This window comes from Mobula birostris, chromosome 23 (assembly GCF_030028105.1).
Source record: "Mobula birostris isolate sMobBir1 chromosome 23, sMobBir1.hap1, whole genome shotgun sequence".
Lineage (NCBI taxonomy): Eukaryota > Metazoa > Chordata > Chondrichthyes > Myliobatiformes > Myliobatidae > Mobula > Mobula birostris.
The window spans coordinates 57,854,438-57,874,496 of record NC_092392.1 but is presented as its reverse complement, the minus strand read 5'-3'; the positions used below and the strand labels follow the sequence as shown (position 1 = coordinate 57,874,496).

The window sequence follows — 20,059 nt, the reverse complement described above, 5'->3', positions numbered from 1 at the left end:
CAGAGAAATCCTAAAGGAGCTTGTCAGTGTGGATCTTGAGCTGTTTTCACTGACAGAAGGGTCACCAACAAGGGATATAGTTGCAAATTAAAGATCCAGTCATTAGAAATAGGGACAAAAAGAAATGTCTTCAGAGAGAGTAGTGAATCTTTGGAATTCTTTATCCCAGAGGTTATTGGAAACCAAATCACTTGAGGTAGAGATAGGTAAGTATTTGAAGAATTGAGGGCCATAGGGACTTCCACAGAAGAGGAGCCAAGGCCAGCATAGATCACTTATGTTCATATAGGAACATCGACTCAGCTTGAGAAGCCCTGCAGCCTACTCCTGCTCCTCTTGTTTATTTCTGAGCAGTGAATATTAGGGAGTGTGTAAAAAGCAAATTATTTTCACTGTTTCAAAGCACATGGGAAATAGAAATGAAGGAGCTGAATAAGTCCAATGGAGAACAAAAAATTATAGAAATTGAGAAAGTGTGAGGGAATGAGGTTAATTGTTTGCTTTGCAAAGTAGCTGACAGATGCTGTGGCTGAATGTTCTCCTTCCACACTTCAGAATTCATTCCACATTTTTCTGAAATAACTATTCTTTGCTTGGTCAGCTCTGTATAAAATATGGAAACCTTAATCCAGCAGTGTTTTGTCATTTATCAAAAATCAGGCAATGATAGATTTCTTCTCTTTAACAGCTGATGGCAGCCCTTGCAGCTGTTGGGCCTCCCAATCCTCGCATGGACCCAGAATGCTGCAGTGTACTGCATGGCTTAGTTGAAGCAGTCGAGGTCCTGTGTAAATGTACAGATTATCAGCATGAAGCTCGAACTACTTTAATGGAGAATGCAGACCGCGTCAGCAATCGTGGACGTATCATCTGCATAACCAATGCCAAAAGGTGTGGTGGTTAGCATCCAGTGATTTGAGTTTCATCTCTGCACTATTTACACATTTGTTAGTCATTTAAAATGTTATCACAAAAACATGCAAAATATCTCCAACAAATGGATAACATGATAGAAATCCATTTGTGAGGTACTTCTGAGGGAGGGAAGTGTGTAATCAGTTATGTGGTCTTTAATATAGAAAGCTACTTCAACATTTGTTATTCAGCAATAGTTATTACAGTGTGCATATAGCTGTGGTCAAGTTCTTCTGATGGTAATCACCTTTATGTAAACATTTAATTATTGAAAGTGATACAGATGTCAATTCAGGTATTATGACAGAAGTTGCGTGGAAAGTGATGTGATCTAGTTATGAAACTCCTGCTATTCCACCCCAGTTTTCCTACTACACTGGTAAAATTTTGTCAACAGGAATACCTTGCACCTAACATTGGATGGTGTTGGCTCTGGCACTGTTTCCACACCCTCAACACCTTGCATCTGAACCTTTGAAAAGGTGGATCTCTTTGCATCAGGAGCAAATTATACTAACTTATCATTGTCTCCCAGGTGCCAGCAGAGCCTTTGAGAGTGAGTGTATTTAAAGGCCAAAGTCTCAAACCCAGTAACAAACTCCCAATCTTGCAAACAGCAGTGGGTCTTGTATTCTTCAGAAATATGGGAGAATGACAGAAGATAACTTTATGTCCTGGAGGGGTAGTATCAACTTTTTCTCCATAAAGTTCTCCTTAAGACCATAAGTTATAAGAGCAGGATTAGGTCATTGAGTCTGCTTAATGATTGATTGATTTATTATCCCTGTCAACCCCATTCTCCGGCCTTTTCCCTGTAATTAGTTCTCCACATTGATTAGTTTGTCTATTCTGTCAATGTCAGTGATCTTTCCTAGCCAGCATCCTTTCTGATTGTGCTAGAGTTACTCTATTGGGTGAACTTTATCATCCCAATATCAGAGTTCCAAAAAAGGCAATATTGTAAGCTCTGTCAAAGTAAGATGGTCCCTATAAAAGCCATGAAACACAGAATATTTCAGCACAGTACAGGCTCTTGGCCCATGACATTGTGCCGACCTTTTAACTTGCTCTTAAATCAATCTAACTCTTCCCTCCTAAATAGCCCTCCATTTTTCTAGCACCGTGTGCCATCTAAGAGTTTCTTAAATGCCCCTGAAGTATCTGCCTGTAAAGTCATCAATTCAATGACTTTGTCAATGTCTTCGTTATTTACCGAAATGGCCAGTACCTGACACAGCGAAATAGAGAAAGTCAATCTGGGGAGGCACTGAACACTTGTCTCAATGACAAGAGCTCTAGGGGCCATACACAAACAACAGAGGATTGCAATATCCTATCTATCTACCCACTTACCTTGTCTAGTTCAACCTATTCCCATATAGGGCTCTTCAGCCACTTCCGAGTGCACAGATCTAGAGTGAATGTGCAGAGTTGTGATTTAACCAAGGCCCTACCCAAGATGAAGATTTATCAAAACACAACTAATTATTTAGTTGGTTTATGTTTCCTCTTTTTACTCTTAACAAGTTTGTTCTGACTCTCATTTATTTCCCTTAAATTTGTCTTATAGTGACAGCCACGTACGAATGTTAGAAGACTGTGTTCAAGAAACGATCCACGAGCATAACAAATTAGCAGCTAGTTCTGATAAGTAAGTTTGTCTCATATTCAACACAAAGAAAAACTTTATTATGATTTATCAGTTACATTAAAATGTAAATTTACAGTATTGTTTACTTTTAAGTATGAAATTCTGTGTACAGCTTGTGAATTACTGAACTGAGATTTGAGTGGTTGACTGTTGTCAGCTGAAGATGTATGCAACATTTAAGGTATATTATCAATGAGCTATGAAGTTCCACTGTTATCAGTTTGCAAGAAAAGCTGGAAACTATTTTTACTTAAAGTAGCACCTTGAAAGTAATGGTGTTAACTTTGAATTTGAACAATAGTAATATCCAGTTGCAATCCATGATATTTTTTCCCTATTTTGAAACATTTGAATTTGATACCTGCTTAGTCAATTGGCCTACAAGAGAGGAACTCTATTCTAATCATTTTGCTAGGTATTCCCAGTAACACCAGAAGATGGAGTACTGGCCTGTGATACAGGCTTGTTGAAAGATTTTACTCTTGCACTCTGCAAGGAGGAAACAGCCCACTTATTTCAAGGTTTTAAAATACTTTTCACTTGCTCACTTGAAATGAAAAGTTGTTGATTTAAAAAAAATGTCACCTTTGTCCAGGACAACTATGCCAATTTTTTTATTTTGTTGAAAAGTGCAATGATCAATCCTGCCAGTTGACACTATCTAACCTTGAAGAAGTTGGTTTGCTCAATATCTTTTGTTTCCTTTCAGCTTGATGCAAATTCAGCATTGTGAACTGGTCTTAATTCACACCTACACAGTTGGTGAAGACAGCCTTGTTTCAGATCATCCAAAGAAAGATGTGAGTTAAGTTTTCTGTGCACATTTGAAACACAGTATACCATTTTAGTGGTATGAGACTAATGGGATGAGTCGTGTACATGGTCACTTCTGCATCTCTTAAATATGGTGGTGTGTTATCAAGTGTTTCATGCCTTTGGCTTTGTGTTTTAATGGGAACAATCCTGCACATTCTCCAGACATATTAAAATAGAATTCTGTTGGAAAATGGGATTATCGGAAGCAGGTACTTGAGTTCAGCACAGATACAATGGGTGGAAGAGATACTTTCCATACTGTATAAGTCTACTTCATCATTCAGTAATTAGGGATGCATATTTAAGTCAGTTGATAGAAGAGATTAGAGGAGAAATGAGAAAAAGATTTTCACTCAGTGATTAGTTTGGGCATCTAGAAGATTTGCCTGAAATGCTAGGGTAGACAGTGACTCTCAAAATATAGTTGAAAGAGCCACAACTTACACCACTACAATCCAAATTAAGTTCACATTTCAAAATAAATTTGTTATCTCAGTACATACAGTATATGTCACCATATACAACTTTGCAGCCATTTACAGTATATCAAAGGACCATAACAGAATCAATGAATCTCCGCACCCAGCAGGGCAGACAAACAATCAATGTGAAGAGGACAACAAACTTCAAATACAAGAGAGAGAAAAAAAAGGAATAAATAAGCAATAAATATTGAGAACATGAGATGAAGAGTCCTAGAAAGTGAGTCAGCAGATTGAGGGAACAGTTCAGTGATGGGGCAAGTGAAGTTGAATGAAGTTGTTCCCACTATTTCAAGATGGTTGAGGGATAATAACTCTTCCTGATCCTGGTAGTGAGAGTCCTGAGGCACCTGTACCTTCTACCTGATGTCAGCAGAGAGAAGAGAGCATGACCTAAGTAGTGGGGGTCCTAATGATGGATGCTGCATTCCTGTGACAGTGCTCCATGTAGATGTACTCAATGGCTTTACCCATGACAGACTGGGCCATATTCACTACTTTTTGTATAATTTTCCATTCAAGGACATTGGTGTTTCACACCAGGCTGTGATGCAACCAGTCAATACACTCTCCACCACGCATCTATGGAGGTTTGTCAAAGTATTAGATGTCATGGTGAATCTTCGCAAACTTCTAAGGAAGTAGAGGCACTGTTGTGCTTTCTTTGTAATTGCACTTGTGTGTTGAGCCCAAGACAGGTCCTCTGAAATGATAACACTGAGAAATTTGAAGTTGCTAACCCTCTCCACTCTTGATCCCCTGATGAGGACGACTCATGGACCTCCGGTTTCCTCCTCCTGAAGTCAATAATAAACTCCTTGGTCTTGCTGACGTTGAGTGATAAGTTCTTTTTGTGGCACCACTCCACCAGATTTCCAGTCTCCCTCTTATATACTGATTCATCACCAATGGCAGTCATCAAACTTCAATGTGGCATTGGAGCTGTGTTTAGCCAGGGTGTCATGAGTGTAAAGTGAGAAGAGCAGGGGGCTAAGCACACTGCCTTGTGATGCACCTGTGCCAATGAAGATTGTGGAGGAGATGTTGCTAATCTGAACTGACTAGGTTCTGCTAGTGAGGAAATTGAGGATCCAATTGCACAAGGTATTGAGACCAAGGTTCTGAAGCTCAAAGCTTATTGATTAGTTTTGAAGGGATGATAGTATTGTTTTGAGTGGATGATAGTATAAATTAGCTAATTTTTTGGCTCTATGGATGTTCTAGTGTCTGAATGTCGGTGGTTCTTTATTCAGTAATGCTAGATAGGTGGAACTTAATGCAGGTGGATAGGAATGTTTGCACAAACCTTTCATCTATTCACTCTTTGTGGCAAGACTTATCTGACTGTGACTGCCCATTTCAGGCCTACAGCTTAGTGCAAACAAGCAACATAGAAAAATAGAGGCAGGAGTAGATCTTTGCCCCTATTCCTACTTGTCCACCAATTTTCTGTCCATATCAGTAATATTACCCCTAATCTCCTGCATTTAAATTCACTAATCTCTTCTATCAAATAATTTCTGAAAATTCAGATATACAAGGGGTGATTTTATTTTTCAACTTAGTCCCCTCCTACATGTACACAGTCCAGCGGTCGTGGAGCATAAGGATCCCTTTTGTAGAAGTGGTCCACAGCAGGGGTGATTGATAAGTTTGTGGCCTAAGGTAGAAGGAGATGAGTTATTAACTTCAAGCTTTCTGCATTTTCACTCAAAGAATTGAACTGCACGTGCATGTAACGAGAGCGTCTTGGACCTCCAGGTGGTCTGCAGCAGGGGTGATTGATAAGTTCGTGGCCTAAGGGAGAAGGAGATGAGTTATACAGCTCTCGTTACGTGCACGTGCAGTTCAACTCTGAGTGAAAGTGCAGAAAGTTTGAAGTTTCTCGTCATCTCCTTCTACTTTAGGCCACGAACCTATCAGTCACCCCTGCTGTGGACCACTTCTGGAGGTCCAAGACGCCGACTTGTACAAAGAAGGGATCTGTATGCTCCACGACTGCTGGACTAAGTGTGTAAGTGTTGGAGGGGACTATGTTGAAAAATAAACGTGCTTGGTTTTCTAAAATTGACTCCTTCTACCTTAGGCCACAAACTTATTAATCACCCCTCGTATTACTCTACTAGCTCTCCCTTTCTATTAATAGAAGGTGACAGCGATTTATTAACAGAGAAGAACAATGGTTAAAATGTAAATGAACTTTAATTGCAGTGTCCTAAAGTCACAATTTATCTCAGTAGATAAGCCAGGAGCATGCAGCTGGATCATAGTAAATATGGTCTGTGCACTACAGATTTGTTTTTTTCTCTTTTTTTGATTTTTTTTGCTCAGCATTACAAAACTTTCAATTTCCAGGTATATTTAAATTTCTTCCCCTCACAGATATCAGCTATCAGAACACTTTCATCAAAGTATAGACATCACCACCACATCCTATACAAAAGCCCTTATTAGTATAGCAGACAGGTTTACATCTACATATTGTAGAAAAGGTTGTCAGGTTTTATGAAAACTATTTGTTTTTGAGTGTACCATACATGTTAAAAATTCCAAAGGAATGTATTCCGTGATTAATTTATGCCAACCAGAAAGTCCAGGGGCCTTATCGGATATCCAACAAAGTAAAATGTTCTTCCTCGCACAAAAAGGATGTTAAAAAGATTTTTCTGATGTGCGTTAATAATACGACTGATGGGTCGGCCTAAGAGAAAAGACACTGGGTCCAGTTCAAGCTCCATCTTCAGAATCTTTTCCGTTTCACCTGAAATATCACTTCAGTATGTCTGAAGTTTGGGACAAGTCCAAAAACGATGGGTGAGAGTTCCAATATTTCCTTTACATTTAAAACACATTGGAGAAACCCCTGTCTTAAATTTTGAGAGATGATCTGAAGTCAGATGAGCTCTCTGCAGAATTTTGAGTTGCCAGTACAGATTTGTTAAGCAGTGGTTGATATCTAGAACTCACTGCCAGAGGAGGCATATAATCCGATACAATCGCTATGCTTAAGAGATATTTATACAGACACTTGAACAGGCAAAGCATAGGAGAGTACTGACCAAATGGGATTATTGTCAATGGGCAAAAAGATCAGTATGACTGTAATGGAATGAAGTGACTTTTACTGTGTTGTATAATCCTATGGCACTCTTGGCTATGCAAATGCCTAATGGCAATGAAATGGAATTTCATAGTTTATTTGTCTTATACTATGCAACTTTTTTTTATTGCAAGTAGATGCATTAAAGAAATCTATTAACATCTTTTGAATTTAATAAAAAGTACCATCTTACGTGTGTATTCAGGATGGAAGCTTCTCTAATTGAGTTTACCCAGTTCTACGTGAATGATTTCTGAAATATGTTTTGGTCGGAAGCCCACCGTCAACTCATATGCCCTTTAGTCCTTACAAAAATGCATATATTATGTCCTTATCATTAAGCAGTTCTGAAACTCTAATTCTAACATTGGAGACAATGCAAAATGACCCATATCAGACTAACTATTAAGTATCTGGTTTTTCTCTTTCTTTGACTTCAGTGTGAGCTAGAATGGATAACTAATCTGATATGTTAAAATCTTAGCCTAAATGATGGAATTTTCTCCTTCATTAACTCTTAAAACCCATCTTTGTGACAACCTATTATAATACTACCTCGTATGAGGTTATTTTTTTTGGCTTGATTATGCCCCAGGATGTACGTTGGGAATTAATTAAAGGCGCTAAGTTCTCTACCCCAAATGTTGTGTGAATTCAATGGAAATGTTTTGGATGTGTCAAATCTGTAATTTGCAGCTACATTAATTGAATACAAGCAGCATACAAAAACTAAGCATATGAAGAATATGACCCGAAACTCAACCCCTTTTCCTTTTATTAATGCTAGCTGACCCACTAAGTTCCTCTAGCTTCTTGTGTGATGCTTCAGATTCCAGCATCTCTTTTGTGAACAGTATTAGAATATTACATGATCTTTGCCTTCCAAATGTGGTGATTGGTTGGTGTCCAATTTGATTGCTACAGGTCTCCTTGGTACTAACGAGTGAAGTGCACAGTGTCCGTGCCGGAAGGCAATTACCTGCTAAGCTCATGACACTTGTCCAACAACATTTTGACCTTGCCTCCACCACTATTACAAACATCCCTATGAAGGTGGGTCTAATACTTTAAATATGTTTTATTTTAAGTAGACCACAGCATCTAATTGTTTTTATTTATTTTCAGTTTGTGAAAATTTAACATTTTTCAAAGTAATTTTCGAATTATTTTCTCTCCACATCATATTTCTGTTTGCTAGCCCACATTCAATGTCAGTGAACAGGTTAGTAAATTTGATTCAAAATAGACCATTAGATCATGACACTGATCAAAAGGTTATATTGCATGCAACACACAAAGGTGTGCAATATAATCATCTTTTTGTTGTTCTTGTAGAAACATTACTGTAAGACCCTGTGTATGAAACTGTCACTAAAACTGTTCCCTTACATCCGTATCGTTCTTTCCATTTTGTGTTTTTATGTATCTACCCTGTATAGTATTTGTGTGGCATGCAATGATAATGCACCTTCTGCAATTTGTTTAATGTTGGTTGCCTTCCATATGCTGTTTAAAAGGAATTGCTTAAAAGACATGTTTCAAAATAATTAAAACATTCTAGTCAAGAGTTTTCACACTTCAGATTAACTTCTGCATAGTTTTGTGTGTACAATAAGATGGTCAATGTGTTAACATAGTTCTGAGTTAATGTGGAAGGGTCTTACTAGGTCAAGTAGTCGAAATTCTCCTGCTTATTTTTATGTAGTGTCAATTTTCCTGATGGCATTGTATTCTAATCAAAGTAACTGGTTTTTGAGGGTGTTAATGGGAAACTGAAAACATAATTTTATTACTATTGTTTTGTCATTAAAATATAACATTACTGAAAATATAAGACATAACTTAACATTAAAGTATTGAGATAAATAGTTTTATATGTAAATTGATAGTTTTTGGGTACATAAAGTGTCACATTTGCAAATAATATTAAATGATCTGATGGTAAGGGAGCTGAACAGCTGCAGAAGGATAATGGCATAATTTGCAAGTGTGCAAAGTTACAGTAGAGGAAAGTCAGACTAGATAAGTATAAGGAATCTTCACACTTACATGATTGATACTGAACTAATTATGACAGAAGTACATGAGACCCGAGACTGACAGCAGATAGTACCTTTGTTTTATACAGTGTATAAAATTACTAATAAAGCTCTGCTATCCTGCCAGATCAGCAGTCTTGTTGGAACATTATATATCGTGCTGATAAGAATACATAATGAGCACTGTGTACAATTTTAGTCACTGATAGTGCAAGTCCTTATGTATGGTACAGAGAAATTCTAAGGCAAATTCCGAGTGTCAGGTAAGTTGGTTGGTTCTTGACTATTAAAGGAATTTGACTTCAGAACCTATCAATACAATTTAAAAGTAAGTTTGTTTTGAATGCCTAGACACCTAGACATTAATTATTGGTTAACATTCAAACAGGAAGCTATTAAATTGTATAAAGTCTCTGCAACCGAATCCTTTAAGGATGGAAATAGTTCTCTTTGCCTGACCTGTATGTAACATTACTCATATTTATATATTTGTAACGCTCAGATCACTCAGTTATATCGAACCTTTTGCTGCCAGGGAATGCAGCAGTTCAATAATGTGTCTTAATAGCATTTTCGTTCACGGAAGCTAGAAAAGACATCAGCTTTACCAGACAACTTGGTGGGTTAGTTAGGACCACTGTTAAAATTGGCCATGATCTAAACATGAATACATATAGGTTAAACTTAAACTCCAAACTATGTCGGGGACTATGTATGGAAAGTGACAATATGCAGAACATCCTTTTGACTAAGGCAAAGGAGATATGATCTCTGGAGGCATTTAAAAGATTTCCTTAATGAGTGATTTCTAGCTTGCTCTAGAAGATTGAGCTAGATGGGTTAAATGGGCTTCTTCAATAACTCTTCTATGATGCCTGCACCAATATAAAACTATAGTAAAAGAGATTGAGATCCATTTTAAGAGGAACAAAATTAGATGATAATCTTTTTCTCTAAGTAGAAATGTCAAATACTACAGGACATGCACATGGTGAGAGGAGAAAAATTTTTTAAGTACGAACGTTTGTAGATATAAAGCATAGAAACATAGAAGCCTACAGCACAATACAGGCCCTTCAGCCCACAAAGCTGTGCCGAACATGTCCTTACTATAGAGATTACTTAGGGTTACCAATAGCCATCTATTTTTTCTAAATTCCATGTACCTATCCAAGAGTCTCTTAAAAGACCCTATTGTATCCGCCTCCACCACTGCCACTTGCAGCCCATTCCACACACTCACCACTCTTCTGTGTTTTAAAAAAAAACTTACCCCTGACATCTCCTCTGTACCTACTTCCAAGCACCTTAAAACTGTGCCCTCTCATGTTAGCCATAATATGCAGGGCAAGTTTTTTTTTTACATAGTGGTAGATGCCTGGAATGAGTTGTGGTAGAAGCAGATAAATTGTGACGTTTAAGAAGAGTTTAGAATACGCAGGAAATGGAGGGATATGGATCATGTGTAGGCAGAAGAGAGTTAGTTGAGTCTGACATCATGTTTGGCACAAACATCATGAAAAGGCCTGTTACTGTCTATGAAAATTAGTTTTATACCCTAATTAGCTGTATTGCCACTTGCACAAAAGCTAGATCAGACCTATTGATGTGTTGCAGGGCTAGTAGACTGGGGAAATTAGAACTTCATTGTTTTTGATAATCCATTGTATTCAAATGTCAGATGGTTAGTGATCTTGGTGAGGAATGTATGATCTATACCAATTTATGTTCAGAAAAGAACGAAAAATGTAACCACTTGCACCTAATAGAATTAAATTCTTCTAAATGTATTCACCACAATGCACTGCAATTCACCAGGCAGTGGCAATTTCTCTGAAATCAGTTCTATAATAGTTACGTTTTAAGATTTTTAAACCTTCTCTTTTGATCTTAAAAACAAAATTTTTAACAAGGTCAAAAGCGGACCATATCAGTTGCCTAGAGGATGTTAAATAGTAATTCTACTACCCTGCTGAGCACATGGGTGTATACATATGGTAATACCTGTTCACTGGCTGCAAACAAATCCATATTGAATTTACATGTTACATGTCCTTTATTTAAAGGAAGAACAACATGCAAATACTTCTGCAAATTATGATGTAGAACTTCTCCATCAAAAAGATGCTCATACTGAACTGCTAAGAAGTGGTAAGTCATGGTATTCACAGTTTGGTTAGAATCTAGCGTAAAGTTTGCGTCCATTCTTCAGATCCTAAAAGCAGCTTGCAGACGGTTTTCTACTAATGCTAGACTGAGTTCCTGCTCTCTTCTGTTTGTCTTTTTATTTCCATCCTCCATAAACTTGAATTCATCTGCAGTGGTTGTCACTATTCTAAATAATACCATCCATCACCCCTGAGAATCTTCCTGACCATTCCTGATTTGACATTGCATTTGGTTTTAAAATGTTTCTCCTTGTAAGCATTGGAGTATCCGGCTGTGGTGAACACTGCCATCTTGAAGCAGTTTTTTTTTAGTTTGGCAGGTCAGCCTTGTAACAAGCTGCTCAAGGTAGAGAAAGCCAATCCTCATGACCAGGGCAAAAGCAAAATACTGCAGATGGAAGAAATCTGAATAAAAAAGGAGAATCTTGGAATTAGTTGTCGGATCAGGCAGCCTATGGAGTGGAAAATATACTCAGCATTTTATCTTGATAATTGAACCAATAACAACAGCGTTGGTCAGACTGAACTTGGAGTATTGTGAGCAGTTTTAGGCTTCTTATTCAAGAAAGGATGTGCTGGCCAGAGGAGGTTCACAGGAGTTATCCTGGGAATGAGAGTGTTGGCTTGTGGGGAGCATTTGGTGACTCTGGGCCTGTACTTACTGGATTATGGAAGAATAAGAGGGGGTCTCATTGAAACCTACTGAATATTGAAGAGCCTAGATAGAGTGGACATGGAGAGGAGGTGGAGTCTAGGAGCATATAAACACATCCCTTTAGAAGAGAGATGAGGAAGAACAACTCTAGCTAGAGAGTGGTGAACCTGGGTAATTCATTGCCACAGACAACTGTGGAGGTCAAGTCATTGGGTATATTTAAAGCAGAGGTTGATAGGTTCTTGATTAGTAAGGGCTTCAAAAGTTAGGGAAAAGGCAGGAGAAAGGGGTTGAGGGGGATAATAAATTAGCCATGATGGAATGGCAGAATGGCCTAATTCTGCTCCTATAGTATATCTTATAGTCTTATATCATAACTGTTCCCATCCATCTAACTTCCTCCAAGGCTGGAAAATGTAATGCCCTGTGGTATTTGAATAAATTTAATGCTTAGAATGACCACCTCCCAAGAATGAATTAATAACACACAAAATATTGGAGGAATTCAGCAGGTCAGGCAGCATCTATGGAGGAAAATAAAACAGTTGATGTTTTGGGCCAAGAACCACCTTCTGGATTGGAAGGGAAGAGGGTAGAAGCCTGAATGGGAAGTGGGAGGAAGGAAAGGTAAACAGCCTGGCAGGTAATAGGGAAACTAGGTGAGGGGGAAGGTGGGTGAGATGAGAAGCTGGGAGGAGATAGATGGTACACAAAATACTAGAGGAGATTTGTAGGCCAGGCAGCATCTTTTGAAGGGAATATACAATCAATGTTATACATAACTAGACAATGAGGTGACCCGTTGGGGCACCCTTTTGAGGGAAGGGTAGTGCAGTCTGATGTGACCAGAATGAACGTTAAATTTTCCTGAATGCTATTGGTATCGCTTTGCTTTGAAAACTGAAGTAGAAAACCTCAGTTTATTAAAGAAGAATGACGCCTAGCAAAGCAAATATAGCTCCTCCTCGTTTAACGAAGGACACTTTTGATGGCATCATTTCTGGTTTATCTGCCACCCTTTTGCCTCGCTGTCATTCAGGAGATGTGCAGTCCTTTCATCCCCCGTCTCTTCATTTCTTGTGCTGGCTGTTCTTTGTCTCTGATCCTGGAGACGTGCATTTTTCATCTCCTTTGTCTCTTCCTCTCTCCTCCTCCTGTGCCTGTTTTTGTCATTCTGCAGACATGCAGCCCTTTCATCCCCCGTCTCTTCATCTCTTCTGCAGTTTGTTGTTTGTCTCTGATCCTGGAGACATGCATGCCTCTCCTCCTCTGTCTCTTCTCTCATCTTTTTTTGTCCTGACTCTGATCCTGGAGTCGTGCGCCCTGGCCTCATCCAATTCTTGTTCTCTCCCCCTCCTTGCCGCTTCCCGACAACGTTTGGCATCATCTCTTGACCATAATGTCCCCCTTCCCTTTCCATGCGGCATAATTAGGCTGAACTTTTTTTTTACCCTAATGCTGGATAGAAGAAATGAAGCAGTACACCAAAGGATGCTGATTACTCTTGATGATGTGGTTGGCGCTTTCCTAAATGGATGTGATATAGTCACCGCTGTCCTTTGACTGCAGCAAAGGGTTTTATGGGTGTCTTGAAGTACGTCATTACAATAAGATTTAATTATCTGTTATTGATGGGTGGCAGTTTGATCTGTCCCAATCCTGCACATGCTGATGGTGATTAGCAGAATGTGACCCTCGAAATAGAGCTGCCCTGCCCTTTTGCTCCGGTGGGTGTCACTGCTGAGGCTGGCCGTGCGCATGTGTCAGGCTGTCGCGTCCCGATTTCCATGACGGTGGATCGGCTCTGGGGTGAAAAGGAGCCTGTTGATTTTGGCGAATGAGCAAATTTATACGAATATATAATCCTGAACTTTACTGCATTCTGTAAGTTAGCGCATTTTAATTCGATTTAGCCAAAAAAAGTGCCGCTGTAACGCACCGTTTGCACTAACTGGAGGTGACAAATAGACAGACAGAGCATGAGAGTTTTAGTAGTATATAGATAAATATCTGCAACACACATCAAAGTTGCTGGTGAACGCAGCAGGCCAAGCAGCATCTGTAGGAAGAGATGCAGTCGACGTTTCAGGCCGAGACCCTTCGTCAGATAAATATCTGATGGGATGGAGGAGTAGTGCTATGGGGTCAAGTTAGGATGGGAAGGAGGAAAAGATCAAGCTCAAAAAAGTCCTTACAAGTCTCGAATCATGTCCTTCGGTTTTCTTGCTTATTAGAGAATTGTGTACACTTTGCTGAATTATTAATACATTGAGGTTTTTCTGTTTGTATCAGGAATGTCGTTTATCTGGGTGCAACAAATTGAGAGAAATGGAATGAAAGACAGTGCAAACATTTTATTTATTTAAGTAAATGCAGTATCAAGTGCAAAATAGAATGTGTAAAAATTGAAAGATGTGATCTTTGTTACTGAAGATGCTGTGATCTTGGCCAACGGTCATACTATCACAATATATTAGTATTACTGATTTTAAAGCGATTCAAATTCAATTAACTTCTTGGTGACACAAGAGACAGCAGGTGCTAGATTCTGGAGCAATACAGAAGATACTGAAGCAACTCAGCTGGTCAGTCCGCATCAATGGAGGGCAAATTGACAGTCGATGTACCAGGTCACCTGGACTCACCTGAATGAAGGCGGTCGACCTGAAATGTGGACTATCTCATTTCACTCCATAGATGCTGCCTGACTCACTGAGTTCTTCCAGAATCTTTTGTGTTGCTCTGTTGAATCCACCATTTGTTCCAAATATCCTTCTCCTCTCACCACTTCATACAAGAACATACATAAGAGCATAAACAGGAGCAGGAGTTGGCCGTTGGAACCCTGGTGTCTCCTCCACTGTGTAATAAGATCGCAGCTGATTTATTTCTTCTTGTCCTGCCTTAATTACACATTTGTGATTCGGTAGCCACTGTAATTTGTAAAAACATTAATGAAAAATAGATGAATTAGTGGGCCTTATCCCCTCACTCCTGCTCTCCCAATCATTATGATCATGAATAATCCTTCGTGTAACCATCACAATTCTGGACTCAATCAATAGACTTTTGTTCTGTTTATATCAATAAATCTCACTAACTAAAGCCAATCATTCAATTTATCTTTCAGTGATTTGTGTACAAGGTCACATTCAGCATTCAGTCTTTCACCATTTCTAAAATACTCTTGTATTTTTACACTTTCCTGTATATTTCATCCTCACCTAGCCATTTAGCCTTCTATATATCCCTAAAGGCAATCTCCACCCTTCATGAATGACAGACTATTATATCTGTATATTACTCTCTAGTCCCTTGTGCTTTAATTTTATTTTTATACCTATTTCAATGATACCTTCTCAAAACTGTTGCAGAAATCTGTGTATACATGTTCCAATTGTTCACACTTTTCCCTCCCCTTCCCCCGTTGAAAAGGATGCAAACAGTAAAGTTTGAGCTGTGATTGGATGAGGAACAAATGATGGCTGTAAGTGATATAGGGTCTTCTCATTCAAGCATGAAATATCCTAATGAAGCTTGATGGGGTAGATGTTGAGATATTTTCAATAGATGAAGAATCACAAACAAGGGAACATAACTACAAAATAAAGGTATGACTATTTAAAATTGAGGTGTATGAAATTTCTTTTCTTAGAGGGATTCTCTGGAATTCTCAACCCTGAGAGTGGTGAAGACTGGATGGTTAGATACAGTGCCTATAAAAAGTTTTCAAACTCCTTGGAAGTTTCCATGTTTTATTGTTTTACAGCATTGAATCACAGTGGATTTAATTTGGCTGTTTTGACACGGATCAACAGAGAAAGTCACTTCTGTGTCAAAGTGAAAACAGATCTCTACAAAATGATCTAAATTAATTACAAGTGTACAACACAAAATAATTGATTGCATAAGTATTCACCCCTTCAAGTCAGTATTTAGTAGATGCACCTTTGGCAGCAATTACAATCTTGAGTCTCTGTGGATAGGTCTCTATCAGCTTTGCACCTCTGGATGCTACAGTTTTTCCCCCATTCTTCTTTACAAAACTGCTCAAGCTCTGTCAGATTGCATGGGGATTGTGAGTGAACAGCTCTTTTCAAGTCCAGCCACAAATTCTCAATTGGATTGAGGTCTGGACTCTCACTTGGCCACTCCAGGACATTAACTTTGTCGTTTTTAAGCCATTCCTGTGTAGTCTTGGCTTTATGCTTGGGGTTATTGTCTTTTTGGAAAACGAATCTTGTCCCATGTGGCAGTTCTCTTGCAGACTGCATCAGGTTTTCTTCCAGGATTTCCCTATATTTTGCTGGATTCATTTTACCCTGTACCTTCACAAACCTTCCAGGGCCTGCTGCAGTGAAGTAGCCCCACAGCATGATGCAGTCACCACCATGCTTCATGGTAGAGATGGTGTGTTTTTGAAGATGTACAATGTTCAGCTTACGCCAAACATTGCATTTAGTCTGATAGCCAAAAAACTCAATTTTGTTTCAGCAGACCGTAGAACCTTCTTCCAGCTTACTTCAGAGTCTCCCACATGCCTTCCGGCAAACTCTAGCCAAGATTTCATGTGAGTTATTTTTTCAACAGTGGCTTTCTCTTTGCCACTCTCCCATAAAGCTGTGACTGGTGAAGCAACCGGACAACAGTTGCTGTATGCGCAGTCTCTCCCATCTCAGCCACTGAAGCTTGTAACTTCTCCAGAGTTGTCACAGGTCTCTTGGTGCCCTCCCTCACTAGTCCCCTTCTTGCACAGTCACTCATTTTTTTGGGGATGGCCTGCTCTAGGCAGTGACCCAAGAACCGATTTAATTTCATATATTTTGTGGTAGCAAAATTAAGGTAAAGAAAGAGCAGCCAATGAATGTCATGGACAACAGAACCAAAAAACAGCTTTGAAATCTATCTACAAAGAACCTCAAAACTCTCACCTTGTTTGATAGAGAGAAATCATTGTGGTAAAACAGTCAGTTGTTGATCATTGCAGTGTAAAATTGCTTTGATCCCTGTAATGGTTTTGTAACAATTTATCTTTAATGCTACCAGTATTTTTTTGCTGGGTTGATGGGACATGTATATCATCCTTCTTGCACATGCCTATTCCTTTCTCAATTGTAGAAAGCCAGAGTGATACTCGTCTTGCAATCCCCTGTATTAAGTCTGGCTTGCCTGAGTGCTGAAAAATTTGGTTTGATCTTTTGATGAAAGCTGGGCTTTGCATTATGAAAATTAGCACCTTTTACATCCTACGGTTATGTAATTGGAAGATATTATACAGTAATAAATTCAATGGAATTTGTACAGTGGCTTCAGAAAATGATTATTTTTTTGAAAGGAAAAGGATCAGTAACCAGTGCTGTCATTAGCAACTTAAAGTGTATAAGTTTATATTTTTGTTAATACTAATATTTTGTTTTTATTTGCAGAAGGGAAGAACATGACACCAATATCGTGTATGTGAAATTTTATTATCTTTGAATTATGACTTACTGTACGATTTTAAATTCTGGTTGCATATACATTGGATACCCATCTTCTACGGCAGCACTCTCGTCTAGACCAACTGGATAGGGCTGCTAGAAAATGTTAAAACTGTGAAAAAGATTCTGTGACATTGTATGAAAAGAGAAGGGGGTTGTCATAGAGACCAATTTTTTTTACATTATCCACAGAGCCCAAAGCAGGTTACCTGATTTTTTTTATGTTACTGGCTTCTATTGACTTTGGTGTTGAAGTACTTTTGTTTTAATTTCTTTTTTAAGTTGGGGCATGGGTGTTCAACAGTGTTCATGAGTTAAGAAATGGCACCTAGTAAGTTTATCCATTTAAGAACTATAACTTGTATTCAAATTTAATTGAATATGCACTTGTTAAATTTTATAAACTAGTTAGGCAAGATATTTGATATTGTGGAAAGTTATTTCAGGGATTGTCATCTTATAAGATTGAAATATGACTTTGACATGACAAAATCCTTTCATAACTTGGCACGTGAATAACAGAAATTGTTTGTTAGTGTGAAAATATTATTATCACATGTTTAAGTTGAGTTTGGTGTTCCAGTGTCTGACTGAAACAATTGGAGCATAAGTTTGGATTTCTGTTGCTTGAATTCCTCTTCATGTTAGAAAAGAATCTTAATATCACTTCTTACATTTATAGGTGACCACATCAAAGGAAAGAAAGGTAACTGGTAGTGTAACATAGTGTTTCATTTAACAAATTTAGATTTTTATTTAACAGGATTAGAATTTCTTCCGAAAAGGATATTGAAGTCTAGTTTGACATCAGATTTCTATGAATGCTATTTATCAGTGCTGGTGCATCAATGCAATTGCTTGTGAATCAAAATTTATGTTAAAGTAAGCCTTAAATAATTGTTATTGTTTAATTTTTCTTGGTTACCTTGCTTTACAAGAGATAACAAAGGCATGGAGGAAGTGCAGCAAAATATTGAGTGATGATACCAAGAATGAGGGCCTCCTCATCAAGAGATGATGATTTTTAAACAATGGGCTTTAAGGCCCAAGAAGGAATTTAATAGCTGTCTGCAAAATGAGTTGATATCGAAATAAACAAAATCAGGAGTAAATAACTGGAAGGAATATTAATAAATTAAATCAGGAATAAATCTATTTAATTTGGTTAGTTCAGTATTAACTAGAAGACATTAAAAGAAACAGAGAGAGTAGGAATGGTTTCTTTATGCGCAGTATGTTAGGATGTTGATTTGCATTTCTAGTACCACATTCATCACATTATATAGTGTAAGTGGGGTAAGGAAAAAAATTGAAAATGGAAAGAGTTTGTGGAAAGGATAGCAGAATGGGTTTAAATAGGCAACCCTTTCAGAAAAGAAGCATCTACAGTTGAAGTCAGAAGTTTACATACACCTCAGCCAAATACATTTAAACTCAGTTTTTCACAATTCCTAACATTTAATCCTAGAAAACATTCCCTGTCTTAGGTCAGTTAGGATCACCACTTTATTTTAAGAATGTAAAGTGTCAGAATAATAGAGAGTGATTTACTTCAGCTTTTATTTCTTTCATCACTTTCCCAGTGGGTCAGAAGTTTACATACACTTTGTTAGTATTTGGTAGCATTGCCTTTAAATTGTTTAACTTGGGTCAAACGTTTTGGGTAGCCTTCCACAAGCTTCTCACAATAAGTTGCTGGAATTTTGTTCCATTCCTCCAGACAGAACTAGTGTAACTGAGTCAGGTTTGTAGGCCTCCTTGCTCGCACATGCTTTTTCAGTTCTGCCCACAAATTTTCTATCGGATTGCGGTCAGGGCTTTGTGATGGCCACTCCATTACCTTGGCTTTGTTGTCCTTAAGCAATTTTGCCACAACTTTGGAGGTATGCTAGGGGTCATTGTCCATTTGGAAGACCCATTTGCGACCGAGCTTTAACTTCCTGGCTGATGTCTTGAGATGTTGCTTCAATATATCCACATCATTTTCCTTCCTCATGATGCCATCTGTTTTGTGAAGTGCACCAGTCCCTCCTGCAGCAAAGCACCCCCACAACATGATGCTGCCACCCTCGTGCTTCACGGTTGGGATGGTGTTCTTCGGCTTGCAAGCCTCACCCTTTTTCCTCCAAACATAACGATGGTCATTATGGCCAAACAGTTCAATTTTGTTTCTTCAGACCAGAGGACATTTCTCCAAAAAGTATGATCTTTGTCCCCATGTGCACTTGCAAACTGTAGTCTGTTTTTTTTTATGGTGGTTTTGGAGCAGTGGCTTCTTCCTTGCTGAGCAGCCTTTCAGGTTATGTGGATACAGGACTTGTTTTACTGTGGACATAGATACTTGTCTACCTGTTTCCTCCAGCATCTTCACAAGGTCCTTTGCTGTTGTTCTGGGATTGATTTGCACTTTTTTGCGTCAAAGTACATACAACTCTAGGAGACAGAATGCGTCTCCTTCCTGAGCGGTATGACGGCTGCGTGGTCCCATGGTGTTTATTCTAGCGTACCGTTGTTTGTACAGGTGAACGTGGTACCTTCATGCATTTGGAAATTGCTCCCAAGGATGAACCAGACTTGACATCATTTTCTGACCTCCATCCGATAGAAAATTTATGGGCAGAAGTGTGTGCGAGCAAGGAGGCCTACAAGCCTGACTCAGTTACACCAGTTCTGTCTGGAGGAATGGAACAAAATTCCAGCAACTTACTGTGAGAAGCTTGTGGAAGGCCACCCAAAACATTTGACCCAAGTTA

The 20,059-nt window shown here is 38.6% G+C and overlaps 1 protein-coding gene across 5 annotated transcripts in view; it reads left to right on the top strand.

Annotated features, from left to right (window-relative positions):
* The window catches only part of ints13 (integrator complex subunit 13), a 71,087-nt gene that overhangs the window by 12,164 nt on the left and 38,864 nt on the right, over positions 1-20,059 (top strand). For 4 of the 5 annotated variants that reach the window (XM_072241005.1, XM_072241006.1, XM_072241003.1 and 1 more), the window contains 7 exons: positions 689-891; positions 2,486-2,566; positions 3,276-3,366; positions 7,889-8,017; positions 11,070-11,154; positions 17,253-17,279; positions 17,989-18,012. In XM_072241005.1, the coding sequence (XP_072097106.1) occupies positions 689-891; positions 2,486-2,566; positions 3,276-3,366; positions 7,889-8,017; positions 11,070-11,154; positions 17,253-17,279; positions 17,989-18,012 (640 nt within the window). The remainder of the gene's footprint in view (positions 1-688; positions 892-2,485; positions 2,567-3,275; positions 3,367-7,888; positions 8,018-11,069; positions 11,155-17,252; positions 17,280-17,988; positions 18,013-20,059) is intronic. The other variant, XM_072241004.1, reaches the window with a different exon arrangement.